At 35.0% G+C, this 16,874-nt stretch overlaps 1 protein-coding gene across 5 annotated transcripts in view; it reads left to right on the top strand.

The window, feature by feature from the left end:
* Positions 1 to 16,874, top strand: part of RANBP17 (RAN binding protein 17) — a 347,331-nt gene that overhangs the window by 252,009 nt on the left and 78,448 nt on the right. For all 5 annotated transcript variants that reach the window (XM_004428530.3, XM_087429435.1, XM_087429434.1 and 2 more), the window contains 3 exons: positions 295 to 375; positions 10,137 to 10,200; positions 10,293 to 10,401. In XM_004428530.3, the coding sequence (XP_004428587.2) occupies positions 295 to 375; positions 10,137 to 10,200; positions 10,293 to 10,401 (254 nt within the window). The remainder of the gene's footprint in view (positions 1 to 294; positions 376 to 10,136; positions 10,201 to 10,292; positions 10,402 to 16,874) is intronic.

Genomic DNA, 16,874 nt, shown 5'->3' with positions numbered 1-16,874 from the left:
ACTTAATGTTTCTTCTGTGAAACAGGCAACTTTTTAATTTACAAAACTAGATTTAAAGAGTTACACACCATTTGGAGAGCAATGTTCATTGTACATTGATTGTATGTAATTTTGAATGCACTATAAAAAGAATATAATAGAAAATGTTTCATTGGTATTTAAACCTGCTTTTCACTTTGTGAGATATTTGTAATTTAGGTCATCTAACTTACATGAATGTATGTGTATTTCCTTGTTCTCCCTACACAAGCAAATACTTTACTTATAATTAAAAACTTTTTTTTTCATATTTAGTGTTACAAACCTTAAATACTGGGGAAGATGTGAGCCTGTAATTTCAAGAACTCTTCAGTTCCTAAATGACCTTTCTGTTGGATATCCTTTTTACTATATATCTGATAATTTATATAAACAACCTAACATATGCATTCTACTGGTCAAGTATTTGTCTTGTTTATAATTTTTGCAAGTTTTTTTTTAAATAAAAAGCCTTTCGTTTAGCCTTATCACACGTTTTTGAAAGATTTATGTTAGCTACGTACTATGAAGCATTTATTCAGAGTCACAATTGAATTATATGGATATATAGATTCCTAACTAGTTAAAGTTATGTTTATGCCCACCCAGGTTAATAAATAGGTACATAAGAAAGTATGCAACCACATGTGTTTCAGTCTGTGATTTTTCCTAATTGTCCGGATGTTCTTGTTTTAAAAGAAAGCGTGTAACTAATTTTAAGAAGGTCAAAATGTTCTAAAATATTACCTTATAAAAACTGAATTTCTAAGAGTAAATATATCTTCAGTATTCTTCAATTGAAAAGAATATTATTTTCATTAGTTAAGAGGCACAAAGCAATAATCGGAAGAAAATTATAAGATTTTTGACCACTCTTTGATTATTGCTCCCACCAAATCAACATCTTATTTAGTCTAAAATAAGATTTCCCATTACATGTTAAATGTTTAGGTTTCTCTCTTCAGCAGATTTTTCAAATCTAAAACCAGACTCATCCTTTCTTATTAGATTACAGTTGATATTACTGTCATGTTTCTACTGATGAGAGAGAAGCGTGTAGATTGTCTTTTATATGTTAGCTATCAAATATATAGGAGTTGTGGAAAATAAGTGTTAGTTTAGTTAACCACTAAGATTAGTTGATATTTTAATATGATCACAAAATTCTGAAAACGGGTGGCACTGGATGGAAATCTTTAATGTAGGTTCACTCCAGGAATATGTTTGTATTAGTTAAGTTTAAAATTGTGTTCCTTGGCAAACCATAAAAGATTTCCAAAGTATTAGACACCCACTTTTGTGCTGGAATTTAATATGCAACTTTTTATTGGAAAATAATCGTCCTTGTCTGGCAAAATCCACCATGCAATATTTCTGTTAGTAGGTATAATGCAATAAAGACAGGGAGGGCTATTTATCACTACAAATTTTGAGGATTTCAGGATTCTTTTTATTATTTTAATATATTTCTTTGATATTAAATCAGAAAAATGATAAATTACACCTGTCCAGGCTGTTTTTCCTTTTTACTGGAAAGTGATGTACAACCCAATTCCAGTGGTCATTTTGGTTTTTTAAGATATGTATTTTTTATTATTAAAAAAAAAAATTCAACCTGTATTTTTTTTTAATAATAATGCTGAAATACTCTTTATTTCTAACATATGAAGTGGTTTATAAGTACTTCCTAGTATTGCAAACTCTGGCCTTTTCACAATGAATTACTTTGAGAGCATATTATCTGGAAAGAAGCCTATGTTATTTTATAGCACATATCTATTGTTTAGATTTACCCTTTTTTTTAGATTGAAATTGAAATCTAATATAAAAGTAATTTGATTTGTATTCTTTTTAGTATACTTTACATAATGCCTAATTTATTTGTTTCTGCTATTTAAGATCCTTTTCCTATCACCTTATTTCTCTTATGTATTCTTTAATCCTCAAATTATAACCTTTTATTTTTCAAACTGTTTATTGCTTTTGAGCACTTCTTGAAGTTAATAAAAAATCATATTTTCAGAAAACTTATTAAATAAAAGTTTAAAAGCTATAACATTTTAAACCAAGGGATACGAATGATTTCAACTTGAGTACATTGATTTATATTTTTTAACAATTATTTCAGGTTTGCATATTTAGAAATATATATTAGCTCAATTTGATTTCAGTGCTCAGTTATTTGAATTATAAATCATTATGTCCCTTCTAGCTGATCAGTCATGAAATATCTTTGAATTCATTTACATAATGGAATATGCGAGTGGTGTATCTATTTCAGTGCAGTTGCTGGTTACCTAGCGCATGTTTTGTTGTTTCCAATCCATTTCTTTATTGTAATGTGTTTTTAAATCCTGATTTTAAAGCAATACATTATTTCTGTGTTAAAAATAAGATGGCACTCTTCAGCAATAGAAACAGTTATGCAAGATAAAAATCATCACCAGTTGGCCCCTCTTAATAGAAAACTGTTTATATATTAATATTCAGAATATTTGTGTTTAAAACATTAGTAGCAAATAAATGAAAAGCATATTATCTTACTGTAAAGTTTTTAAATGTTTGCTATTACTTTATAATGCATATCTTCAGATACTTTTTGTTTTGTTTTTTCTGTTTTTATCTTCTTCAGAGTGAATCTTACTCAGTGTTTATGGTGCTCAAAGCCCATCTCTGAATTTTGGTATTCTTGTATCTGATCAATTGTTTGGAAATTGAAATCACAAAAGATCCTCATTTTTAGGAAGTACTAAAAAGCCTCGTGTTTACTTGCCTTAAGGCAGTAGTCTCAAAGTTTAGTGATCATCAGAATCACTGGAGTGCTTGTTAAAATACAAATTGCTGGGCCCCGCCCTCAGAGTTTATGTTTTAGGAGGTATTAGACTGAGGCCTGGAGAATTTGCATTCTCAGCAAGTCTCAGGTGATGCTGGTGGCTCAGGGACCAAACTTTGAGAACTTCTGCTGTAAGATAATTAGAAAATGGAACTGGATTTCCTAAATAGAAAAGTCAGGAACTTCTCCCACAGATACTTCTTCGTAGGACTTTGTCTTCCCTAGGAAAAGGCAGACTTGACGTTTCTAGAGAGTCTAGTTCCCTAAATAATAATGTGTGTGAGGATGCTGCCATTATGTTAAGCCCCCGGATTTTAACTGGAGAACCTGTTGCATTTTACCCCAAGGTTTCTGTTTCCCAGATTTGAAGCTTTCCACATTGGTAAGACCTATTGTAATTTTAAAATCCAGCGGCTTTTTTGAGAGAAAGTTTATGTTTTCCCGTCAGATTCATTACAGGGGGCATATATAATACATTTAGCAAATACATCTGAGTAACTTTTTAATATACTCTTTAAATTTCCAAAACTAAATTTCAAGAATTCCAGATTCTACATAGCTTTTTATAACATGCACAGAGTTGAAATGATTCTGTCCTGGGGCAGCCCTCCAGAGTCAGGTTTAATACTTAAGGATCCTTCTCCCTCTTTGAAATGTTTTCTAGTCATAAATTCTCGTTCCACTCTAACTGGGAAAGGGGTGAGATTGTTCAAGTGATTAGAACAAGAAAGCTGCTGAGAAAACTGGAGAGAGAATAAAGATCGTACAGAGCAATCAAACAAACTTCCTTATTTTAAATGCTGAGAAAGAAGGAGGAGTGTGTTACATTTCATCCAAAATTGTGTTTATTAGTCATTATTTCAAGTTTTCCTCTTTTGAAAAACAATTGATCAATATTTTTACTGCAATTTATTATTTATTCAAATTTACAGCAGTAACATGTCTCACTTTGGGTTTCAGATAGATAATAATGAGAAAGGAAATTTTATTTTCTGTTAGGCCCTCTGTTGGTAGTTGCCCTTATTACATCATCCTCAGAGGTTTGAGGAAACCCAAAATATCTTTATCTTTTTAAAAACAGACCCCATAAAACAGTTCTGCATTAATTCATGAATTACCCAAACTCGTTTTTACCCTATTGATAACGTTAGCTTCAACAATTCTTAGGATTAATAACTTCACCATGTTATTGTATTGTGGGGCCCAGTACAAAATGAAAATGTGGGGTGTCATAAATTATTAAGAATTTCAAGACCTCAACAGTAGGGCATTACACTGAGCACAAGCCCTTTTAAGCACAGGCTGTGTGGGGGCCGGCCCCGTGGCTTAGCAGTTAAGTGCACGCACTGCGCTACTGGTGACCCAGGTTCGGATCCCGGGCGCGCACCAACGCACTGCTTCTCCGGCCATGCTGAGGCCACGTCCCACATACAGCAACTAGAAAGATGTGCAACTATGACATACAACTATCTACTGGGGCTTTGGGGAAAAAAAGGGAAAAGAAAGGAGGAGGATTGGCAACAGATGTTAGCTCAGAGCCGGTCTTCCTCAGCAAAAAGAGGAGGATCGGCACGGATGTTAGCTCAGGGCTGATCTTCCTCAAAAAAAAAAAAAAAAAAAACCACAGGCTGTGAAGCTGACCCAGGTTATCTGTTACAGAAATAATTTCTTCCTTTTGGCTTCAGACTAACTCTCTCTAAGACTTTGAGACCATCTCCTTAGTTCCTGGACACGAGGATTTGGTGACTATAATTCCTATCTACATCCATTGTAAATCTAATTATCTATTAGTTCAATTCAGTTGTCTTTGTTTTTGCAAGTCAGGGAGTCTATTTCCTGTTCAAGCTACTTGATCACCATGATGATTTTATTTTTCACCCCCAAACCTCTTCCAGCTTCATTTGTCTTTTTTTGTTTAAGTGCAATAACCAGAACTGCATCCTTATTTAGATTTAACATTGAGTAAGAACAAAATAGTGATCTTTAAATTCAATTCCATACTCATCTTAATGATTTACTTTATCTTACTGGCCTTTTTCAATTCAGCAAATATTAATTAAGCATTTGCTAAGTACTGAGCAAAAGGACAAATGAGACACAGACTCTGCCCTCACAGATTTTAAATTCTAACAGAATGGATCCTGATTCCAGACTTCCTTTCCTATATTTCTCCTAAGAGCTCCAAGCCCATTGTTTTATCAACATATTTTCGTTTTCTTTTTTTTAATTTAACTCAAATAAATTACATACTAATTTTCTGAAAATCTGCATGTTAAAAATAATGTGGGTATATGACCTTTTGATATGGTGGCTTTGAGGGAGCTCTTTTTTATTCAAGGTCATGTAGACATAGCTTATACATAAACCATTAAGTATACAAGTAATATGCAAACCAGACATCCTCACCCTGTCACTGATCTTCCCACCACTAAGGTGTGAATCCTGAATGAGGTGGGGTCAGAAAAGAGTAGAGGATGAGAGATGAAATAAGGGTGGTCTAGAATGAAATAAGGGTGAACGATGGAAATGAAGTTGGATAATGTCTCTAAGGAAATATTTGGTAACAAACAGTAGTAATTCTGCTTTTGTGAAACAGTATTAAAATATATTGCTTTATTTCAGTGAATTCCACCATCTCCAGATGGTTTTGAGAATGTTAAATAAAACTAGTTTCAGCATACATCCCTCAGGCATACTTCTATTAACATTTCTCATCAAAAGAAATGTTGATTTATTTCTTTGTTTTCTGTCTCTGTCATCCATGGAAAAGTCATCTTATAATTTATCTGCTCTGTTTGTTTGTTTTTATTCTAGAATAAAGTCTGAGAATCCTCTCAACTCGTCTTCTATAGCCCACTTATTCAGACCTTCACTCAGTTCTTTAGATTGTTGCTTCACAATTTTATCTTCCTCTAGTGTTGTTTTGATCTGATCATTTCTCTTCTCAAAAGCCCGGAATCACTTCCACTTGCTTCTCAGGTCAAAATGAACTTATTGATTTGAACGTGAGTCCTTTAAGCGTACTTGACTTATTGAGTTCCCATAACTAATTTCCTTATCCACCACTCAACCACAATTTGTACTTTATGCTTGGGCCAAGGAAATTTATTTTACCTTCCCCTTGACACCCTTCATTATCTTTCACTGAATCACCACGTATGCTATTCTCCTTATTTGACCCATTGTAACTCCTAATTAGGTCTCTCTTCAATTTTCAAGTCTTGCTAGAGACTTAGTAAAGCCATCCTAAAATAGTTATAATCCTTAGTTACTGCGTTAACTGAAAAAACATGAACAAGTCATTTAATTTCTCTGAGCCTCAGTTTCTTTATCTGTAGAAAGGGAATATTATCTATCTCTTAGGATTTGGTAAGGATTAAATAAAATAATAAATATGTAACAATATATCTATGTATCTAACAATAATAAAGCACCTAGTACCTACTGACTCTGTCACATAGTAGGTGCTCACTAAATACTAATTTTCTTCCTTTTTGTTGCTATCATCTGTTTTTCTTAATGTTTCTGAATACCTAGTTCTTATCTATATATCTGGGGATGAATATAATATAGCTTAGTATTGGCTAGTCCTCTGTCCTATGAGGTTGTAAGTTATGAGAGGTTAGGACTCTTTTTTTCTTTCCTCTCTGGTTTCAAAACTTCACATAGGGGACATTTGAGCACACTATTAACCCCTCTTATTGAGTGACTAAGCCTTAACTCCTATTCCTTGTAAGTAATTCTTAGTATCCCTTAAGATGCTTCTTTTTAGTTATACCTATTTGGATTTTTTAGTCTAGTAGGGTTCATGAGCATAATCCTACTTTTGAAATAACTAAATTAATATTTCAGTAATGATACTTTGTATCTATCACCTATCTATAGTAATTTCCAACATGTAATTTTCTCTTCTGTGAACTTTCTTCCATCATCAGGATCTAATTCTATCTGCAAAAACTATTTGTAAACATGTATGGCTTTTAAATAAGATCAGTACCATCATCTACCTTTTTGTGCTTAGTGAATATCATATATCTAATACACTATTCCTTTGATTCTAAAACAGAAATTTCTTCACATTTTAACACTTCTATAAATAAGATATGTCTTACCATTTATGGTATTTTAAAACACTTTTTCTTTCTTAGTAGCACTTAAATAATGATGTTTTTCATAATCAGTGGTGTTTTAGGTTTGATGAAATATGGTAGATACTCAGTAAAGGCTTGATACTGTGCGTTGAAGTCATACTTGATGCTTCTGTGCCTGTCAGCTACTAAAGTGTGTGGTGCTCCTATAACTTAAGAAACCAGTTCATTCTCAATTTAGTTATCCTCTTCTTCAAAGGATATAGATTTTCAAACAGCTGTAAGATATACCATTCTTTCAACTTTTTCTTGCCTTTCTCCATTTGTCATGCTAGTTATCAATAAGACCATCTTCACCTTCCTCAATGTTTTCATAACCACATGGATACAGACAGGAATTTTCTGGGAATTTTGTTTAGTGAGTTAATATCAGCCAGGCTATGGAGTTTGCTCAGTCCTGGATGTGATGAAGGCTCATTAATGAATTGGTCTCTCCTAAAAGAACAGTTTCCCTATTCCTTCTGGGTCCTAGTTTCAGTTTCAGTTATATCTCAAGAAGCTAGTGATCTCTGTAGAATCACTGGCTCTATATCCAAAATCAAATGGATATGATGAAACCTAGTGAAAAGAGCTTATATTTCAGAGTCAGACAGACCCAGATTAGAATCTTGGCTCTACCATTTATATGTTCCATGTACGACCTTTACTAAATTCTCTTACTTACTACTCTAGACTCATACTACTGTTGCTGTTGACCATTAACCACCATTACCACATTTACTGTTATGACCTGTTCTGAAATCTAACCTAGTACTGCCACCCAACTAAAATGGCACACCTTATAAGAAACCTAGTCTCTTAGAGAAGAATAAGATGAAAGTGTAAAGATTATAAAGATGATTTCTACATCTGCCTTTTTCTTTTAAACATTACGGACCCTCTTAAGGGCCGTAACTAGCTTTGAATTGAATTCCTGTAAGGGAATATAAATATTCAAATGAACCCTCATTTTTTTCTTTATTGAAAAAGGTAAAAATTCATTCTTAATCATTTTTTCTTTAGAATGTAATTAAAAGGCAGTGAGGCTGGACTTGGTACAGAGTGCACAGATGCAGTTCTGCAGAAAATGTGTCTTTGGCAGATGAGATTCTTCCTGTGAATGTTCTGTTTATTGCTACCATAAATATTCTATTGTCAAAACATGACTTGCTGTTTATTAGCAGTACTGACAGGAGGATTCCTATTAATGGCAGCATTCTTATTACCTTTAGACCCTGTCACTTTTAACTTTGCAATTCTAAGAGAATTGTATTTGGTAATTACTAAGATATTTCTTAGTTTATTGATCCCTACCCCTGTTTAACTGGGTGAAGTTTGAGTGGCAGTTCTTCTGCTCAGTGATGTACGCTGGGAAAAATCATCAAATCTGCAGATTTGTAGGCAGGGAAAGACCTGCTGCCTATCAGCCCTGATCTCTGCTACCTTCAGCCTGCCAGAAACAGTCAGTGCATTGAGCTCCCACTGAGAGCAGTGTACTGAGGAAAACGCATAGATGCGGCCCCCGTCCTTAGAAAGTTTACAGTCTAATATGGAGGTGAGCCAAATATACATGCTTAATGTGCAACTGGAATGGTCGCTTTAGAGTTAGAGGGACTTGAATCTAAATCATACTAATTGATTGTCTTTTGGAAAGTTTTATTTAATTTTTTTGAGTTTGTTTCCTCATCTGAAAAATAGAAGTGATACTACCTATCTCATGGGATTGTGAGAATTACCTTGCAAGTGGTAAACTTTCTGTAAATGTTAATTCTCTGCATCTCTGTGTCTTCCTCCCTGATTTATACTTGGCATCTGATCCTCACAACAATCCTGTAAGATAGCTTGGGTATAGGTTTCATCCTCATTTGTGGAGAGTGAAACTAAGGCTCAGCGTGGCTGAGTATGGAACTCAAGACTCAGCCAGCTGATTGAATGATGTAGGCAAGCTGAAAGCCCAGGTTTCCTGACTCATGTTCCAATGTGTTCTCTACTCTTTTGCACCCACGCCTGCGTGACTAAAATTTAGAATTAGGCTTATCAGTGCCCTTGTACAGAGGCAATATATAGAGTTCTATATTTGGAGATGATGTGGAGGAAAGGAGCCAGTGTTTTCGTTGGAACGTGAATGGAGTTATATAAGATTATTATAGCTTGCAAGAAAGACAAAAGTAAGTATGTAGGGAATAGCCAAGAGATGCCCTAGCTATCGTAGAAACACATGACTAGTGTAAAGTAAGAGAAGAGGGTGTTTGTATACTGAATAGATGTTCTTAGAGCCCACATCAGCCCTTCTCTAATGACAGTATTAACCAGAAATTATTTAGGCCTTATAAGCATGTTTATGATTTCTCAACTTTATTCTCATTTTGAGTTGAACTGTTCAGGTGATAATGTGGCACAGGAGAAAGAACATGGTCTTTGGAGTCAAACCTCAGTTCAAATCTCAGCACTATCAATCCATAGCTGTGTAATCTTGGGCAAGTAACTTAATTTCTGTGAGCTTCTGTTTTCTTATCTATGGATTAGAAGTAATAAATAATATTTAACAGTGTAATTGTGGAGATTAGGTAAGTTAACAAATATAAAATGCCTTGTACCTAGTAGGTACTTGAGAATTATTAGATCCTTTAAGCCTGTCCTTCAATGCTTGATGACATGCAATCTGCTACATCCTCTTAATTATATTCTGATCTTCATCTAAAGCAAAATTTCCTTAGGTTTCTAGTAACTGAGCTCATTGTTTCTTAGAATTGAATAATTTTCTCTTTCTTGATAGCCTATTATGAGTCTTTCATAATTATTTTATTATGAAGTAATATTAAGTGAAAAGAAGTTCTCAAGTTACACCCAAAATGTAAAAAGGGTCAGTTTTAATTTTCCACTATAAAGGCTTTAATAGTAAAGAAATTTTTGTCTTAATTATAAAATTCATTCTTCCTTTCTATAACTAGAATATGTATAAGATAGGAAAAGTAATTGCACTGGTTAATAATGGATTATCATTCTTAATGAAAGACATTTCTATAGGAATACTCTTAAGAAATAATATTTATTCTTCATAAATAGAAATTGATGCTGTTATAGTTCAGTGTTATTTTGTGATTTATTACATATTGATAAGACAGTTACATTTCCCCAGATTCCTTAACTTCTATTACCTATATCCTTTTAAAAAAACTTGTGAAGATAGATGCTGTGAAATTCATGCTAAAAAATCACACGGTAAGTTTTATTTCCTTTAATTAATGACTAGAATTTTCCAGGTAGTTTAGGTAAAGCATTAGTAACTTTGGATGCTTTTTTGCTTTCATCAGAGTGAACACTTCCCCTTTCTTGGCATCAGTGACAGTTACAGTCTCACTGACTTCAGGTGCCGAACAACCTTCTACACAGCCCTCACTCGACTTCTGATGGTAGAGCTAGGTAAGATTAAGAATTTAAGCTTAATTAATAAGGGATCAATGATATACTTGTGTGAATAAAGAAGTGGAATACTAATGAGTAGCACATTTAACTTAGAATTTTCCATCTTTGACAGTTTTGTACAACTTTCTAAGATTTGAGCATTCACTTGTTAGCATCAGAGCCAAAAGAAATCTCTGTACTTAAGATGGTTTTTTTCACTTCAAGTACTACTTGCATTAATGCTTTACCTCAAAATTTATTTTCTGGATATCTTTTGATCTATTAATTTTACTGCTACGAATCTAAATACAGAAAAGCTTTACACACAAAGATTTTCTTTGTAATGACATTTAATCTAGAGAAAAAAGAGAAACAATGTAAATGTTCAGCAATAGGGAATTATAAAATTATGGCACATCCAGCTACTTGATGAAATAGTCTGTAGTCGTTAAAAATTATGATTTGAGGGGCCGGCCCCATGGCGTAGTGGTTAAGTTCGGCACACTCCACTTTGGTGGCCTGGGTTTGCGGCCCAGGCACAGACCTACACCACTTGTCAGCCATGCTGTGGCGGCAACCCACATACAAAATAGAGGAAGATTGGCACAGATGTTAGCTCAGGGCAAATCTTCCTCACCCCCTCCCCCCAAAAAAATTATGATTTGAAGACAATGCAGTACATGAAATTTTATGTTATAATTTTAAGTTAAAAAGCAAGGTGTTAGGGGCCGGCCAGTGGCAAAGTGATTAAGTTCGCGTGTTCTGCTTCGGCAGGCCAGGGTTCACGGGTTCAGATCTCAGGCACAAACCGGCACACTGCTTATCAAACCATGCTGTGGCAGGTGTCCCACATATAAAGTAGAGGAAGATGGGCATGGACGTTAGCCCAGGGCCAAGCTTCCTCAGCAAAAAGAGGAGGATTGGCAATGGATGTTAGCTCAGGGCTCATCTTCCTCACCAAAAAAATAGCAAAGTGTTAAACTGTGCAAACAGTACAGGCATGTCTATGGGGGGTGTGGACAATGCATTAAAAACAGACAAATGAGGGGCCGGCCCCATGGCGTAGCAGTTAAGTTCGCGCACTCCCCTTTGGCGGCCTGGGGTTTGCAGGTTTGGATCCCAGACGCAGACCAACGCACCACTTATCAAGCTATGCTGTGGCGGCATCCCATATAAAGTAGAGAAAAGTGGGCAGAGATGTTAGCCCAGGGCCAATCTTCCTCAGCAAAAAGAGGAGGATTGGCAACGGATGTTAGCTCAGGCTAATCTTCCTCATAAATAAATAAAGGACAAATGAAATTCTTCAAAAATGTTAAATGTTGTCTTTGGGTAGTGGAATATAGGTAACTTTTCCTCATTTCTGATTATTTGAAATTTTCTTTAATGTATTGCTTTTATCATGGGAAAAATTAAGTTGTTTTTAAATTTTCTTTCATTGAAAAGCCAAACTGAGCCAGAAGTATCCACAGGTAGTCAGTACATTAGAATGGGCACATAAGCCTCTCTGTGGTGACCATGTTACTCTGGATTCCCATTTTCCCCCATATTTGAATACTGCAGATTAAATTAATCAGTTTAGACACATGAGAGTTCAATCAATGACGATATCATCCTTAGAGAATATAATACTTATGATACTTTTTTTCTTCCTTTCTCTTGCAATGTATTGATTGATCCATCAACTTAAATATGAATTTTTAAAAAATGTGATCATACAAAAGGAAAAAGGATAAATAATTTTATTTTGCACTTAAAAGGCATTGAACCTTTTAATGGAAAGTTGGCTAAATGCCTCTCTCCTTCACATCTATATTATTTTCATGCAGTTTCAACAGAATAAATTACCAGAAAGACAAACAGTCAAAAGTTGAGAGAAATAAAACTAGAATGATTAAGGAGCTTAGCAGGATTGATTTCTAAGGAAAGATTAAAAGAACCATGTATGTATAACTTGGCTAAGTGACAACGAAGGCTTGAGGCAAAGAGAACTGTCTATAAATATTTGAAGAATGTAAACCAGACATGCAAAAACCCAATCATCTGCTACCTTGGGCAAGTGGGAGATCTAACTGAGTGACAGCCGTGTATACTGCAGACTGGCCTGTATTACTTCTTGGCTGCTGCCTTGGAGAGAAGAGGAGCATCCCAGACTCTTTGTTATTGTCTTCGATAATCATTTAGAGAGCACACTGTGCTGAGCTCTGAGGGCAAGACAAAGACCTGTCAGCCATACTGGCCCCTATCCTCCAGGAGCTTGCTCTCTTGCTTTCCCAGTTGTCCAAGCATTAAAGAAGACGATGAAACCCTTGTCTAGACTTATTTCCTAAGCCTTAAAAATGCTCTTTTAATGACCCTGTCAGAGTGAAAGAGATGGGGAGACCAAAGTTAAAGAGAACTGGCTTGAGGAGATTTCCTAGAAGTAGGTCCATGTCATGCACATCCTCAGGACCTGGAAGTGGAATGGGTCAAGATCCTTTTTCATCTGGTCATCATAGACAAAAGAACCCTCATAAATCTGTGGTAGGTTAAACAACAGGATAGCACTATCAGTATGGACAGCGCTACTGAGCTTATCATTGCATTGATAATGATCGTCATGATGATGCCCAGAAAGACCCTGCATTGCACACTGCCTTTTTGATGACTGCTTTTATTTAGCATTGCTTAATGTAACTGTGAGAAACTGAAGTAAAAATATATAAATTTGAATAACTAATAGGATTTTATTAGGTTTCCCAGGATTAGATTCCTTTGAAATATTTAACCCATAACAATATAAAGTATAAATTAATATTTTTTAGTTCAAGGTATCTGTTACATTGCAAGCACTTTTTAGATACCTTGGGAGAAAGGTATCTGAAGACAGGCTATGTGGAAGTGCCTTGTGCATGATAGGTGCTCAATATAAGTAAATTGAATATGAGTATAGATAAAATTAAAAACAATGGCAGCTACACTCATGGAACTTTTACATTGTTTGAAAAGAAACTCTTTCCTTATTTATCAGCGTTTTTCACTTTTTGAAATAATTAAATGTATATTATAAGTATCACATGATGATCTGTGGTATGTATTACCGGAGCTCCTTTCCCTTAAGAACCAGAGTTGCTCTTCTTCCCAAAATATGTTGAGCTCCTTCAGGGTATGGACTTTGCCTTTTTCATGTTTTCTAGCACCAATCGCAGCATCTCTACATTGTAGGTGCTCAGTGAATATTTGGTGAATGAATGACACACAAGTGTACTGTAACCAAGATGCCATCATCATGGCTCCTGGAATCAGCTCTTCCTGCTAGGTTCTCTTTGGGAGTGGCTTTGATCATTGGCCTCTCCAAGACAAAACAAATCGAGTAGCTGATTACTTTCACAAGTGATTAGCTACACTTGGCCACTCTTATGCTCTTTAGTTGCTTGTTGCTCTCTGTTCAAAGTGTTATTACTTTATAGATGATCATTTGTTGAGTGTTGTTGAATGCAGTTTTATTATTTGAAGCCTTGTCTCACAAACTAGGGTGACTGGAACGTTGCTGTCAGAATGCCTGTATATATGGCTTTATAGTTTTCTATTGTACGTTCACTGTCATGGAAACGGAAAAAAGAGAGTGCTGTTGTCAAAAGAAGCACAGATCCATGTATTAAATGAAAGAGATAAAAATATTAGGTAATGAGAATTCTTCTCAAACGAAGAAGAATTTGAAGAGGAACTTTTTATATCACTGATTTTTTTTGGGGGGGTGGGAGTAAGATTAAATAGAAAAAAACACCTAACCAACCTGCTTGCAAAGCACTGGAGGTGATTCTTGGATTGAAATATAAAGCATATTCTAATTGAATCCTAGAAAATAAATTAAATATGTTTTGTATATAAGCCGTGCACATTGGAGTGATTAGAAAAGGGGAAAGAAGTTGGGTGTGACATTAATTGGTACTTACTTTGAAATGCATTTTGGTTTCTACTCAATAATTTGTACTTTGTATGAATTTAATTAGATGCTATGTGCCTGAGGTTGTATTTCCGATAAAAATGGGGGGTTTTTTGGCAATAAACAGTTGTAGCACTTTAGCAAATTGTTCCTTGGCTGAACTAAACAAAATGTTCACTTGTATAAAGAATAGAATTGAAAGCATTTCATCATCAGAATGATGATGTTTCATGTTGACAATGTATTTTTTGTATTCTAAGAAATTATAAAAATTAATGCAAAAACTCCCTTCACAAGATAGCATACATGCAAAAGAAAATGTGTGACCAACCATATGTGCATGCATGTTAGCCCTTCCAAGAATCACTTAAAGTTCCCTAGGTTATTTTTAAATTAACTTTGTCAATCTAATAAACTAAAAGAAAGATAGTATTACCCAAGCCAGTAAATGGAGAACCTCCAGGGAGCTGTTCAGTATAAAATACTTGAATAAATAAAAACCTTGTATTTTGTTTAATTTGAATAGAGATGAATTCAATTGACAAATATTGGAGAGGGGAAGTGTGGAAAGAACTACAATGAGGCTTTTTTGTTTTATGGAGAATTAAATATTATTATTTGCAGATTAAGTTTTTACCAACCACAAATTTAGAATTGCTCAGTGTCACTAACACTTGGTTTTCCTTCGACATTTTATGGTTGCACCTTATCTTGAACTACTCAGATGAGAAGCATGTTGATAGGATCTGAGTGAGCAGTGCTTTCCTCAGATGTTCAAACTCTAAGAAGCAGTCATTTTTTTAATGATTATGGGGATACTAATATTAAAATGGTGTTTATAGACACTATGAGATAGTTCTGTCTTTAGGGATGAGGGTAGCATAGTATCCATCTACCCTTGTGGCTTATAACAGATAATTGGCACCTGAAAATGTCTCTAACTTAAATTTGAGAAATTTTAAATAACAAGTAAATGACTTGAATAAAAAGGAAAGTGTATTCTAGAAATAGATACTAAAGATAGAAGTAAAAATACACAGGGGAAGGAAACTTTCCTTTTCTTTATTAATAACTAAAATTTGTTTATAAATTTGTAGTTTGCACATGACTTTCACATACATTATCCTATTTGATTCTCACAACAGCCCGCAAGAAATAGGTATTATCGCATTGTTTATCTACTAGAAAGGTGACGTACAGAGAGATTAAATGACTGGCCCAAGATCACTTGGGCCATAACTTGTAGCCCTCTGACCACACCTTCTCATTCACTTTTGCTAAGCTGTTACTTCACCTTTCACATTCTCAATCAATTAGGAAATGTAACTTTTTCTTCTTTATTAACTATTTGGACTGAATGATTGATTTGAGGGTTGGGGGCAGTGAAGAGAAGAGAGAAGGGATTACTTTCCAAGCTTCTGTCAAATAAACAGGTTCATATTTATTATTTGCCCTATATAGGTATATTACAGTTCTATGGTCAATGAAAGTCAAATATAGTTTTTAAAATTTGTCCTTACGTCTAATTATTGGCCAAAGCATATTTATTCTCATGGATAAAGGAACACAGAAGTAGATATCCCAGGAGGATTTAGCAAGTGAGGAGCTTGATCAGAAATAGCTAGTGTTCTGACAGATAGGAAGAATACATCTAATATATCACCTGTGTCCATGACTTGGCAGAGACTGTCTGGACAAGAGACATTTGTGAGGAGGGAGGAGTGGGCAATAAGGGGTAAAGAAGCAGCTGGAAATACTTAGAATCTATAATGAGATAATTAAGACTAATTAGCTGGCCCTGTAGGCAGAAAGCAGCCCATTAAGTCCAGATCCAGTTTTAATAACTTACCTGGTTTTGAGGGTAGAGAGTCCAGAGCACCCCAGGGAATGAGATGCTTCAGGGATGAAACTTGTAGGGTAGGTTTCTTAGAAAAGGAGTACAATAGTCTGCAGGCTTGGGGCAGTGTACTTGTCTTCTGGAAACTAAACATTCTGGTTCCCTAGGGAGAGGAATTAAAGGGAGCCTCAATTTTCTCATCTATTAAATGGAGATGTCTACCTTGAAAAGTTGTCATGTGGTTTAAATAAGATAAAGACATGTGAAAGGGCCTGGAACAATTCCTATCCCAGAACAAGTGTTCAGTATATATTAATTAATTGAATGCACTGTTAAGGGCACTGCCTGACACTGGGACCTCAAAATGAGGCAAGTTCATTACCTTTTATGCAGCTACTCTGCCTTCAGTATTGGGCTATTATTTTCCTATAGAAGCAAGAGTTGATGATACTTCCTAACAGATAGTAAAACATCCTGCCCTGCCTGAAGCCATAAGTCGTTTCAAAGCCAGCTAGAACTCCCAGGTAGTTTAGAGGGAGACTGAAATGAAAACCAAATTCTGGCCCAAGTTTGAGAGATCTAGCTAAGCACATTTCTCAAGGCTTATTCTAATAGAACTTTAGAAGTGCTATCCTAATGAAGCACTGGGAAACAGCAGATGATGAAGGCCTAGACTTGCAAAAGTCACTGGCTCTTATCAGATTACCCATTGGTGCTTGGTTTTAAACGGAT

Source organism: Ceratotherium simum, chromosome 4, assembly GCF_057802395.1.
Source record: "Ceratotherium simum simum isolate JZ-2026a chromosome 4, ASM5780239v1, whole genome shotgun sequence".
Lineage (NCBI taxonomy): Eukaryota > Metazoa > Chordata > Mammalia > Perissodactyla > Rhinocerotidae > Ceratotherium > Ceratotherium simum.
The sequence above is the reverse complement of the archived record's forward strand: the minus strand, read 5'-3'. Positions and strand labels throughout refer to the sequence as shown.